The following is a 14113-nucleotide window of genomic DNA, read 5'->3' as shown; positions in this document are numbered from 1 at the left end:
CTCCGATCCGGAACCGTCGGTCCCCTTGGCTGATTGCGGTCGTTATGATGGCTTACTCTTCAATTATGGAATTCCATATTTCAATTCCCAACCCGTTGGTTGGTCCCTGCGCGCGGCCATTGTTCGGTGCCAGCATTCAGGCGGCTTTACGCCGGTGCGATCGTTGGCTCTAATAAGCCACTGGAACGTGTGAACATGCGCATGAAATGTAACACGATGCGCGACAAAGTGAGGTACGATCGTGAATGCTTCCAGAACCACGTTCCGATGCGGTTGCGAAGGGGTAACGTAACTTGTTGGTCGAGAACGGTCTGGCACGGTACGGACGGGGTTGTTATGGTGACAGTAATGGATAGAATGATCTAGGATAAATAGTAGTTAAACGGGAGAGTGCATGCGCACTCAGTGATCTGAGAGGATCTCAGTGAAGGAATAGATTTCTCTAGGCGTTTAAGCACATAACAAGACCTTAGCTTAGAATTGGGTAAAACATTAAAAAACCGATATCGCATACCTTATTTACTATATGTACTTATATCCCACCTAAAGATAAATTGGTCAAGATTGTCTTAACAATAATTTACGAAAATTGGGTCAATACCCAAAATCATGTAGAGGTTTTCCTGTCCCTGTCCAAATGGTCCAGTAATTTGCACCTTGCGTGCCTCCCTATTCTATTGGATTAAGTATCCCCATTAATTAGTGCTCGCTGTTTGCCTAGCGAATTGTCTCTACTACCAGGCCCCTGGTTTGGTAATTGAATATCCTTTTACCCTGGAAACTTCCTTCATTTACAGCTTCGAGTTTCGAGCCATGCGTTTTTGTATGGCCCTTAATCGCAATACTATGATGATGATTAGACCTGTGAAAATCCCTACAATCCTTAACACCCGATTCTCCTCCCCATCCGTCCCCCAACCCCACCCACATCCTGTCGGAAATCAGGGCGCGATAATCTGATTAAGGCGGCTCAACTCGAAGCTATGGAGTTCAGGGAGTTCGGAGAAAAAAAAGGGCAATGAAATTGATCACAGGTTTGCCATAGTGTCCGCAGCCGGAAAGGTATCCAGGGCGTTACCATCCCTGGAATGGTGTGAACACATTGGGAAGAGTGATAAAACTGGGCCCCGGGGAAGGAACGATTCAACCCAATGGGGCCTGTTTGAAATTACGCCGGATATCGTATTACAGCTGGCTGGAGCTAGACCACAATTACCATTTTGGTTCGGCATGTGCGCCTCCTGTGCGATGGCTGTGATTCGGGAGGCTTTTGTTACGCGTACTCACATCATACAGTGCGTAACAGAATGAAGCTGATAGCTAGGTGTGACATCGCAGGTGTCATTTCTCCGACATTGTTCCATAATGTTAGCAACTTTGTTGATAGGTCAAGTATATTTGATGGTCCAGAAACACACCAAATATGAGTATCAGAACAGGATGACTCTTCTTTCTACTGTGACACAAGCTGAGACATCCTCGAAATAGTAACGCTGACTTTCACGATGATAGCGATGACTGAGACCTCACGATTCCCACGAGCACGTAATCAGTCATGCTCCAGTTTTGGTTTCCCTCCCAAACACAAAATCGATAACACAAGCCAACACGAAGAAAATGGAGGACCTACCTCCAGGGGTGGTCTACCTCCAGGGGTGGTAGTAGAAAAGAAAAACAATTCCGAATCCCCCCCCCCCATCCCCTTCGAACATATCCACAACACGACTTTCATTCCCCGCAGCTTTTCATGACCAGTTCGAACGCGTGAGGCGTTGTTTAGCGTTGAATTATACCAAAAAAAAAAAAAAGTGGAGAAAACACTAACCCACGAGCTGCCACGGGTTGGAAAAATAGTCGATTCATAATTGCGCGCGGAAGCATGGCGATGAACGCCATTTTGTTTGCACGATCCGGGCACGATGATAGCGCGCGGACCGCACGCCCCAGACCGGCACAGGGACAGTATTGTCAGCCATGTGCGAGCTAGAGCTGTGATGGGGCTGGATCGATGGTAATTATCCAGCGGAACCGCTGGAACCACCACCATTTGGCACGCTGTGTGTGTGTGTGTGGAGAAAATTACGCCAAATCGGTTGTCGTCGCCGAACAGACGCACGACTTGGCCACCTTTCCCAGCCTTAGGGTTGTGTGCGTGTGTGTGTGTGTGTGTGTGTGTGTGTGTGTGTGAGTGAGCAATTTTCGGGAAGAAGCGGGAAAACATAGCCGGACGGAGGCCAGCTCGGTATGTAATTAATTTGTCCGTGTCGGTGTAATGCTACCCATAAGGTTCACCCGGCATAGTTAGACGACCCCGGGGAGGTGTCCAGAATCAATCAGCCGGCCGAGCCCGGGGTAATGGAGGCATACCCGCTGGTGCGACTTTGTGCGACTTTCAGGCGTTCAAACGTAGCGTACGTTTCCTGTCGGAATTCTGGTTCCTTTTTCCCGGTAGCAATCACATTCATATCCAACGGAAAGTGTTTCAAACTGAATTGGAAGAGAATGTGTGAGTGTTCCATATAATCCCCGTGACTTCCAAGACGAACACTGGAATCATACGGAGCTCGGTACGGTGGGAATCGCGGTGGTTTGCGTTTAATTGCCCAACGACGCTAATCAACGGAATTTCATAACGCTGCTGAGCGCATGTATTGACGTGGGACGTCCCGGAACGACGTTATGTGGCATTAATAACAGGCCTGGGAACGTTGGCAGACAGCGAGCAGTTTGTTTTATCGATATGAAGCAGCGGTTTTTTTTTTGCTTGTTGTGCTTAGTTTGTTACATTTTTTGATCGAAATATTTACTTGAGGTTAACGAATTGGTTACTGTGAAGCGTTTTGGACTAGTTGTAACTGTAAGGAGAATATATATTGGTGAGTATCTATAAACGTTGTCCTGGGTTCGTATCTTGACTGATTACATTTGTATTTAAAATTAAAGTAAGTATATTAAAATGTTTTAATCTCGATGAGCTAGATAAAGTGTTGGAAAAAAGTCACCATTACCAATACTAACATTATCTTTGCCCTACACTTCCTGCATCTAACGGTCTCAGTTTTTCGATTTCTCATATCTATCTACTCCTTGGAATGGTCTGGTGACCGAGCCGATAGCAACGTCTATCTTCGACTGGCAGACCCTATCGTGGAGTCCTGTCCGAATTTTCCTTCCATACTATAGCTGATAATCCAACCACGCGTAAAATCTAGTCAAAAAAGGAAAATAAAGCATGCTCCTTTCACTCCTTTTCAATTTTATAGCAACGTAAGGAAGCATCCTTGAATAAGCTTGAACTATTGTGAACAGTGATGATGTTCTTGTGATGTTGATCAGTGCTGATTGTTTCTTCTTATTTTTTTTTTCAAATGAATAACTATTGTTAATAATCGCTCATGATAGATACGACAGCCTTGCCAGTCTTCACACGGCAGGACCTTGTGCAAATCCCATCGTCGCCTTTACCACTTAGTGAGGACTGACAATCCAACTATGCGGTATCAATAAGTCTAGAAAGCCAGAAATGGCAGGCATGATCTCAAGAGGTCCTTAAGGTAAGAAAGACGAAAAAAATCTTTCAAGAGATGTCTTCTCGAAAGTTAAAAACATATTTTTTTAAATATCGATAACATTTAGTCAAAGGCCACATAATTCAAGCCGAGTTATGGTTTAAAACCCTAATTGAAAATATTCATTTACTCTTGCGATAACTGCCAGCTCGCTCTCTCTCTTTCTCTCCCTCTCTCTTCCTCTTCCGCTCTCTCGCTCTTCAATCAATATTCATCATTAAATTCTTACTGCAAAAACCCGTCAAAACAACCCAAAATCAGACCGGAGAACAATTCTTTCGAGCACCCGTTTTCGCTGCAACCCCGACTGCCCAAATACGTCAAAACCGTGTCATAAATCATACTCACTGGCCGGTCCACCGTATCGAATCCAGAACCCTTGCCAGAAGTTGCAGTTATTTAACGGCAAACATAATGCTCATCAAAATCAACATTCCAGCCAAACAAACAACATCCTGATGTTTGTGGAGTGGAAGTTTTAGGAACTTGCTCTTCGGCAAAAAGCTTCTAGCTTGTGTGGAATGTGAGTCGTTCTGTTCAATCAAAAACAAGTCCACCAGCAGACACATTTGGCGTTCGCAGTTTGACCGCTCGGAGTGTCCCATTTAATCGCGCTCCGTTCGCCCAACAGCGCCAGCATGCGGCTGGAGCATCTTCGGCAGCGGGTCAGGTTCGGGACTGGGGTGACACATTAAATTCATTAACCCGGTTTTTTCGCCCAGGGTCTCGCCCTTGGTCGACAATTTTCTCACTCGATGCGACAACGGTTACGAATTGCGTGTGTTTTTTTTTCGCGAGGCTGTTTTCTGCCTTTCGCTCCCTTTCGCTCCCCGGGATCCTCCCATGCACCGGCAAGAATGCGGGAAAAATTAAAATTAATTTGAAATTAAAATTTTTCACAACTCGGAAACTGCCATCACAACCCGCGTCGATTGGTGATCCCTCGGGGATGGGTGAAATGCATTCAGCGGGTGCATAAGTGACGTGAAATTCAATTACCTTCAGCCAATTGTCGTTAGGACATTAACACTTCGGTGAGCAGTTTGGGGTCTCGGTTCCGGAGCGGTTATGAGCGATGCTGTGAATTTTAAAATTGTCTCAAAAACCAACGGCCTCGCAATGGGCGAACGATGCCCTAAATGAGCATCGAATGAACAGCGATCGATCGAAAATGTCAGTGTTTTTTTTTGAGTTCACTCGCCGTGTTTAAATGGCAATTTTTTAAAGTTCTCAACATTTTTAAGACACTGCTTTCGAAGTCATAAAATTGAATTGAATTCTTCCAACAGCTTTGCACTGGAGAGGGTAATTTTCGCTTAGCTCCAAACCATTCGAAATCGTTATGAACTAGTGAAACACGGCCACCAGCAACTGATGGACTGATGGCTATCGAATCAACAAGTGCAACCATTACCGTTTAACACATCAACACTCCGATCGGAACGATGGATGCGCAAAACTTCTCGAACACCAACCCGGAGGATGTCCCCTTTTCTTGGCCATCATTTCTCTTGGCGAGCTGGTGTTCCACCCCAAAGGCTGGTTCCAGCAGCACCAACGCGACCAACCGTCTTTTTGTTGCGAATAAATAAATATTAATTAATTAAAAGAAATTTCACATTTGGAAGCGGGGGAATGGTTCGCGGCGATGTCATGTCAGCCTGGCAAGCTGGACAAGCTGACCATTATGATACGCCGATGGGAAGCCCGTTTCACATCGAATTAAAACTTACATCGGTTACGATCGTGAAACCGCGCTTTTTCCCGAAAAAATGTATTCCATCCAACGCACTTGGGATTGGAAAGACACGCAATGGACACACGGGTGGAAAAAAAGAAGGCACCGTCAGTAATGTGCGAAAAGAAAGTGGAAAACTGTGCGTGAAAAGCGTACGCGGTGGTTCAATATTTATGATCAATTTGTCGTTCACACATGCACGAGCCAGAACGTTTATGAGGAACGGTGCGAGAGTTCCGTCCACGAGCTGTTGTCTCGGAAGCTGATGCAGATGATGATGATGCGAATTTTGTTTATTATTTATTTACCCTGGGCTGGCAGTGAACAAGTTGTTTCGAACTTGCTGATACTGCCACTTGCTTGTCGTCCCCCGAAAAAAAAAGCTCTCAAAGGGGGGAAAGTCGGGCACGGATGCGTCACTTTTTTTTTTCTCTCGCAAGGATGTGGAAGGAGATATCTCCCGCTGGGGGAAGGCTTGCATGCGAGAGCTGTCAACAGCTCCGGTGGTCGTAACCGTCTTCTCGGCCCGATGCGCTTCTCCGGGCGGTTCGGCCGGTGCGCCGGAAATCAATTTCGTGCTGAATTTTAATCGATCTTTTTCGAGCTGCAGTTTTGTGTTTGTGTGTGTGTGTTTTTGTTCATTCTGTTCCCAAGTTATGCTTATGCCTCATTTTGGGTAGCGTTCAGTTGTTGTTTTTTGTTCGGGAGCAGGGAAATGATTGATTCACCTCACCAGGGAAGAAGCTGTGAAACTTGATTTTGAATTGTTGTGGTTGTTTTTCTGCGTGTGTTGGTAAGTGTGCGTGTTCTTCAGGTAAAAGGAGTATGAATCAAGCGTTGGAAGCGTTTTATTTCGATTGAAGCATGAAATTTAATTAATATATGATTTTCTTTTATTTCAATTGTATTTATTCTATATTTTACTGAGCTAGCAATATGGCCAGGCCCTTCTTGATGAATAAAAAAAAATTACATTTTAAAAAAAGCAAATTTTTAATTCAATATAAAAGTTTTTTTTTTAATTTTGCCAAGCATTCCTCACATAAAGACACGTTGAGTGAACTGGAAATAAAATGTGCTTTAAAACAAATATTATCAAGCATTACCGTCAGGCCGTTCAATTGTTTGAGGAATATCAAGAGCAGAGAAATTGGGCAAGGCAATACTGTTGACGATACTTCCGTTGATCCCTGTTGCTATTTATTTATTTAATCTAACTTTTAATCTACTTTTCTAGGAAGATGATACATGTTTAGTGCTTCTCAAGCCTTTATAAAGACAAATGAGATCTATGAGACAGAAGTGTCTCTGGTTATTAAACAAGCGTCTCTTTGTTTATGCCAACGTACGGCTCGAGATATCAAGATATTGACAAGACAAGTTATATTGTTTTCTTTGCTAATTGCTTAAAAATATTAAATTCTTTTTATATGACCTGAGAAAAACTATAAAGCCTTAACTCCAAGCTTCCAAATTAATATATAATTAAAGGACTTGTTACACTTTACACTCCCCACGAAAAAACAGGGTATAAAGTCTGCTTAATGCTTTCATAATTGAGTGCTAATTTTTTGACTGTGTATCAAAGATGTAACAGATCGTCGCGATAAGAATCAGCCAAGCCAGCCAATTGCAAATGAGTGCTAATTTTATGCGCTCATTCAGCTTTCTCCCGTGTTTCGGTGTCTGCGTTTTTTTGTTGTTGCTTCGAACAACACACACTCACGAAAAATTGACAAGTGCCTTACAATACACAATTGAACACAATTGATCATCAATTTAAAAAACAGAACCGTCATTCCAACCCCCCCGGAAGGATGACGACTCCCTCAGGACAGAAGGCTCGTGCATGCTCGCGGGAATACGCTCCATTCCTTTGCCGTGTTCCGGTGAAACGATCGGCTAATTTTTCTGCGCTTTCGAAACATTCGCTACTGGCTGTGAATGTACGTGTATGTGTGTGTCTCCCTCTGGATCATTTTTATCAGTCCAACCACGAACGAGCAAAAGTATTTTTGCTACATGTTCTGCAACGAGTGTGATGCATATGGTGCGTGCATTGTACATGAGCATACCGCGTGGTTGAGCTCGCCACGTCCACAATCGTCCGCTGACGATAATTACCGTTTTAAAATTGTGTACAGTTCCGGAAATGTAACACCGTAAGTGAACTACCCGCGTTGCCTACTAATCGTTCGAGGGCGAATTTGCTAAGCGAGCGGCACCGTCGTTTCGCACATTTGGGCGATTTTGCCGTCGGCAAAATGGGGCTGCCGCGTACTTACCGGTCGGCGAGAGCTGGAGCGTGGGCGGGGGAGGTGGAAGCGATCCTTGACCGGGCAGTGGAGCCCTCGGAGGTTCCATGCTCCACGGGGCACTCGGTAATTGGGCGAACTCACTACCGATCGCAGATCCAATCAACATTATAGTTCGGGCGAATTGCACTAGATGGCACCGCCGACGAGTGCAACGAATTGCAAATTGTTTTATTGCCCTTTTATATTGCGTCTAATTAGCTTATGGGGATTGGCTTTTTTCGCTTTAGGTTTTTTTTTTCGTTCACTATCACTCACATAATTTTTCTCACTTCACACGAAACAATTCATATTCTGCTTGCTGTTTTGCACCGAATCTAGAGAAGGGGGAAAATTAGAATTAGGAGAGAATTAAGCGCGAATAATCACTTGATTTTTTTCAAATAAAACTTTTTTTATATTCACAGTCACATGGAGAGTTCACTAAACCTTGATGATCACACATTTGACAGCGATGCAAACTGGAAAACGCACACACTCTCTCTCTCCATCAACGAAATGTCAATTTGTTTCTCATCAACACGCATCATCGTCACCTTGGCGGTCCTGCTCCGGGAAATCGACGTTCCGGGATGTACTTAATTGGTCAAGAGGGGCATTTTTGCCCGCCTGTTTTTTTTTTTCTTCTTCACCCAATACTCCCTAGGGACCGCTCTCATAAGGCATGCCACACGGTGAAGGAGCCAGCAAACGGGGTTGGCCGGTAACCGTGTGAGTGTGCGACGCGTTTTCAGTGGCAAATCAGAAATAATTAATTAATTAATTAGACTTTCGCGCGATCGGTGCACCGCACACTAAATGGGGCCAGATCAACATACTGGTGGCCGCTCTCTCTCTATTCGGCACAAGGCACCCCTTAGTGCGAGAGGGTGCTGGAATGCACATTAGCAACTGGGTTAATGAATGTTGGGTGGGTTCCTCTCCACTCTGGAACCGGCGGTAAGCAGATGCAATTTAGTGACACCTTCAGCGACAGGTACACCGATCATCAATGTTTTTCCTAAGTGGATGCGCCCCACCGGATAAACTGGGTTTGCCAAGTTGAAGTTTTCAAGTGTCACTGTCACTCGGGAAAAGAGGAAATGTACAGTTTCAGTCACTGTCACTTTGGCGGGCTTTATTTTTATGGGCGTTATTTTCTAATCACACAATTGCTAAAATTTTTTTTACGGAGGCTTCTTATCCACTGCACTGTGCACTTCGTATTCAGACTTGGGAAACGTTTTTCTGATTTTCGAGTTCACTTTAAGAAATATTTTAAATGAATGGCTATTTAATTTCACTCCACAAACACTCTTCAAGCGATCACAAAACGAAAGACTCACAGCAAGCAACGAACCTTTTTTTTGTTTTCGAATTCTTTTTATTCGATCATTGTACGATCGAACCGTCACCGTACATCATCACACCGAAATGCACGCACCGCACCGAGCTAGAACAGACAACCGAACACCGTCCACAGCAAAGCGTAAAGCGTACCCGCGTGCTGAAGCGAAACCGAGGCGCACATGAAGGCAGCGAGAGACAACAACGTAAAAAAAAAAACACACACGACAACCCCACTAACTCAAGCGCGAACGTGTAGGATGCGGACGGTACAGGTATCGAGAAATGACTGAAAACGAACGCTGAAGCTAAGCAGGAAACGAGCAGCACCCAAAAGGTTTGAGCAAACTCAGGCACCCGTGAGCACGACGGGCTCGACCAAAAGAAGCGAGCGACGAGAAAAAAAAAGGTGCAAGCAACCGGCTTCGGCTCTATTTGCGGTCGTTTAGCGTGTGCGTAGGAGCAGAAAATGGAGGACAGTGGGAATCAGCCAGCGGAAACTGCCCGAACCGCCCCGAACCGAGCACCGTGCAGCGGAGCAAGCCGACTAGTGGGCAGGATATGGGCGCGAAAGAGCACACGGTAGGTGACCACCGTGGCCATAAAGCGTGCACGGGAGCGCTTGTGATTGGAGCAGGAGCGGTCGAATGCAACCCTCGGTTGCGTCGGTTAAATAAGGGAGGGTGGTTGATTGGTAGTACCGGGCGGTGGCCGCTTTATCGTGGTGTGGCGGCCGGAAGAGGGTGTGTCGAGGGGGTTGAAGATTATTTTCCACCCCTTGGGCGCAAATGAGAACCCGCGGTTGAGGGCTCGGTGTGTGTGTGTTTGTGTGTGAAAGAGAGCTGGTGAGAATGAGCGTAAGGGATGGTGGTAAAAGTGCAGCGTTCGACATGAACCGTGCGCATGAGAGTTTGCCGACGGCCGATGGTAGAATGCTTTGTTTGGATAATTTGAAGAAGATGCTTGTTTTTATTTGAAACTTGCAGAATTTGTAGCAAAGTGCATAAAAAGCTTATTGTATATGACGCAAAAGAATTATTAGCAAAATCGAACGAAAGATAATCAAAGGAAAATTTTTGTAAAATAGAGAGTAGCACTAAGAGAATCATTCGAAAGGTAGTGCAAAAAGTAAATAATTTATTAAAACGTAAATTAGATTAAAAAATATAAAAAAATAATTGCAATATCAAATTGAGTAATGAAAACAGACAAGACATTTTTTAATAAATGTATGCTGAGATAAATAATATGTAAATAACTGTAATATAATGTAATGTTAATGTATGTTGAGAACAGAATAATCATAAAGAGGATGTGTAAGTAGTCATGTGGAATGTAAAACAATGTATCAAGGATTAAAACAAACATTATGAAATACGATTAAAAGATAATAACAACAAGAAAAATACAAAGCAAGCATAAATATAGACGAGCAAAATATAATCAAAGAAAAGCACTAAATAAAACAATAGAATCATCAAGAGGATGCATAAGAAATTAATTAGAACCATAAAATTCGTGTCGAAAATGAATAAGAAAGTTATGAAAAAATCTAACTATAAGATAACAAAAATAGATTATATCAACAAGATACAGAACATAGTAAGCACTAGTACAAACAAACATACTAGAGATAATGAAAACAGAAGTATAATAAAGAAGATAGGTTACTAGTTTATATGAATAATAAAGGATTCTACTAAAATAAAGATATAATGATAAAACACTCAAACGCCAAAAAGCTTAATCAAAAAACTAAAATCACAAAACAGCCATAACTAAAATAAAATAATAAAGAATAAAACAAAATCAAAGAAAAATATGAAATAGAGAAGACGACAAATTTATAGAATACAAATGTTGTAAATGTGAAGGGAAAAAGTTGAGTCTCAAATGATTTTGAAGTTATGAGATACTTTAGCACGGAAAACTTATCGGAGCAGGAATAAGGAAAACGGACAAAAATACAAAACAGAAGTTGCTTCAAAAGGATATGTAAGCAGTTAAAATAAATAGTAAAGAAGGTGTAAAAAATAAAAATTAGCTTTTAAAAAAACTCAAACACCCGAAAGCTTCATAAGAACACGACAAACTTCTGAATGAATCGTGCCAAACACAACCAAACCAAAACTAAACAAACTAAATCCAACTCGTCCACTGACACTGGTCCGTATTGTTCGATACAGCGAGTGTGTTCCCTCATTACTCATCTGGACGATTCCTCTTCAGATGTAGATGAGTTCAGCCGCACAGTACACTTCGTTCACAAACGCCCGTAAATGAGCAGCTAAAACCCATCTCCCATTTTTACCCACTCCAACACCCATTCTCCTTCTCCCTTCCTCCCTCCTGTCCCCAACCCACTGGCAAAGAAAACAAACCTGCCATCGATTAATATACAACGCTCGCTCATTTATTGCTACTTACACTTATATTATGAATTATTATGGTTCATTCTTTCCGTTTCCGTGCCGTGGCGCGGTCTTCGCGTTCGTTGCCATTTCCATCCATCCACGTCCCGTACGTCGCTCCGATTTCCTCTTCTGCTAAACAGCAACAACAGCAACTACGAAAAAACAAGGAACAGACGTCGTCTTACGCCCACGCATCGCGCCTACCATCCATCCCACCAACCAACCAAATGAGTCGAAAACAGAAGCCACCAGTCACAGCCACAGTCCACACACAGGCTACGGCTCGACCTCGACCGTGACTGAGAGACGACGCGTCACGCCGTTTGTCTCTGGTCGCCTTTCACATCTGCCAGCTGGAATCTTGCTGGTATTGGGAAAGCGCACTGGATTCGGAATGGGAGCAGCTGGAACGGGGAGGGGAATGGACTGTCAAGGGATGGGGGGGTTGTGCCCTATCAACACACTATCATCTTTGAGCAGAAAATCACACCGCCATGAAAATGGGGGCTGGTACGGGCGAAACTCATCTGCCTGCGCGAGGGTTGCATCGAAAGTGACCAGCAATTTTAAGACAGAGATCACATTCTACGATCTGCGTTTTTATGTTATGTACGACTTTGAATTTGATCTTTCCGGGAGAATATGGAACAGTTTGTTAAGGTTGATTTATTTATTTTTTATTCTCATTTTCATTCATTTGTTTCAAGAGGAACGATGCTCACACTTTGCAGCGGTTGAGTTTGTTTAATTTGCTGATTTTTGGATGATTTAAGAACAAATCCATTTAAAATTCACTTTTTGTAATTTTTCACATAAAAAAAAACAATATTTCATAAATGTTTGTGTTTGTTCTTAGTTCCTCAAACATGTTCGGGCACATAGGTTCTTCTGAATATTTCTTCTTCTTATCTGGCATTATTTGGCAAATCCTTGAGGTCTCTTGGACTTGGTTTTATCCTTAAGCTATTAAAGCAGCAACGAACGCAGAATGAACCCATTGATATAGTATGTAGAAGCTTCTAAGTGAGGCGTTTGTGACTTTTAGATGAATTTATTTATTATTTATTTAGCAGTATAAAAGCTTATCGACTTATTGTTCTCACTGAATTTGATGCCTTTTAATTGTTTTTAAGTTAAAAATAAATTGTAATTATAAGTCTCTATTTTCCATTAGTTTTAGTCATGTCTTTCAGCTCCCTTCAAGCTCAATATAATAGAAATACTCTTTAATTTTCTATTAAAGAAAAGAATATGTTAAAATTCAAATTCAAAACACACCAAGTCACTTCCCGAGCGTTCGCTTCGCATCACCATCACAGCTAATGGATCACTTAAAGAAAAACTCAAGCTGCCTCCTGTGTACGCCTTACCGCCTTGCTGCCTCGGATTCGATGAAGGCACCGATATAAAAATGTCTTGTAAAGCATCTGCCCATCGTAACGGACTGGCCCGCCGTTCCGTTCTGCTCCTTTCCCGGAGAATCCTCGCACAATAAAACCCACCTACACGAACGCAAACTTCCTTCCTAAGTGTGTGCTTGTGTGTGTGTGTACATACGATCGTGTTCGAACAGTAAGTCAAAGCTCCGGCAACCAACGACCATTTACATTTCGCTGTTCGCTCCCCCAGAAAGGTGGAGTTTGGTGTTTGGATGTTTTAAACCGGGAGGGAGATTTCATCTAAATGGTAGCTAACTTTGACTCGTTCCATTTCGGTGGTTAAGCGGTTTTTGGGCGAGAAAAAGTAAGCAGCAAAGAAGCACATAAAACAGCGCTACACACACACACACACACACACACACACAGGCAAGATAATCTTGCTCCGGCAGAAGCCGAATGGGGAGCTAGCCGGGACTGTTTTGCTGGATGGTTCTGAGTATTGGGACGAACCTGCTAATAACCGATAATGCTGGATAGGTGTTTAGGATAAAGGCTGACAAAAGTGACGCTTTTCGGTCGGCTGTGGACAACAGCTCGAAACCTTGTGCTAAACAAACATTCCACCCGAACGGTGATCCCTCTCGTATGTGTGTTTTTCCGACTCCTTTTTTTCACCGAAGGAGAATGATTGATTTACTCTTGTACGCGACGGACATCTTTTTTTTTCTTTCTTCAACCTCCCCAGAAAGGGGCTCTCCTAGAATTGTTGACGGGGTCAGCTTCTGGCACGCGGTGCGGCCAGCGATGATGGTAATTTGTAATAATTTGGTTCGCTCGTTCTCTGTTTGTTCTCTAGCACGCACTGCGCGGTTTTTGAAAGTGTTAAGTCGGTCGGTTACAACGCATGAGGTCAATTAGGGACAGCTAGAGGGAGGTTTTGGGGTTTTGTGGTGAAGGGAAGCACCCATAACGAATGGGATGGGACGCATTGCTGGTTTACGATGTGACGGAATGGGTCAGCTTTTCGGGAGTGGAAAACCGACAACTGATAAAATATGGATATGGTACTCTGTCTACGCTATTGTTACCGACAAATTAGTCTTGGTAAGTCTGGTTTCAAAGCCATTAATAAATATAACTCCTTATTTTTATTTGCTTTCAAATTTAGCTGTAAAACATATTGATATTCTGTGAAACTAAATAAATAAATAATCTTCAATTTACTGATTTGTTTAAAGTGAGACATCTTACCTAAGACCAAAACTGGGACCTTTGACTCTTCGCCTATTGTATACAACATCACTTTTATACCTACAGAACGAAATTTTAGAAGCTGGGCATCTTTTCTGGCTATCCGCAAGTGGATAATATT

General features: G+C 43.1%; 1 protein-coding gene across 4 annotated transcripts in view; it reads right to left on the bottom strand.

The window, feature by feature from the left end:
• The window catches only part of LOC118507251 (paired box protein Pax-6-like), a 48598-nt gene extending 39252 nt beyond the window's left edge, over window positions 1–9346 (bottom strand). Inside the window, exons 1-2 of one of the 4 annotated variants that reach the window (XM_036045537.1) lie at window positions 8962–9346; window positions 7593–7939 (exon numbers count right to left, since the gene is read on the bottom strand). In XM_036045537.1, coding sequence (XP_035901430.1) covers window positions 7593–7731 — 139 coding nt within the window. In that variant the 5' untranslated portion in view covers window positions 7732–7939; window positions 8962–9346. Of the gene's footprint in view, window positions 1–7592; window positions 7940–8947 lie in introns of all 4 variants that reach the window. The other 3 variants (XM_036045535.1, XM_036045534.1, XM_036045536.1) reach the window with 3 other exon arrangements.
• Window positions 9347–14113: the final 4767 nt, after the last annotated feature.

Source organism: Anopheles stephensi, chromosome 2 (genome assembly GCF_013141755.1).
Source record: "Anopheles stephensi strain Indian chromosome 2, UCI_ANSTEP_V1.0, whole genome shotgun sequence".
Lineage (NCBI taxonomy): Eukaryota > Metazoa > Arthropoda > Insecta > Diptera > Culicidae > Anopheles > Anopheles stephensi.
Note: the sequence above shows the minus strand (reverse complement) of the source record. Positions and strands in the feature narration are given on the sequence as shown.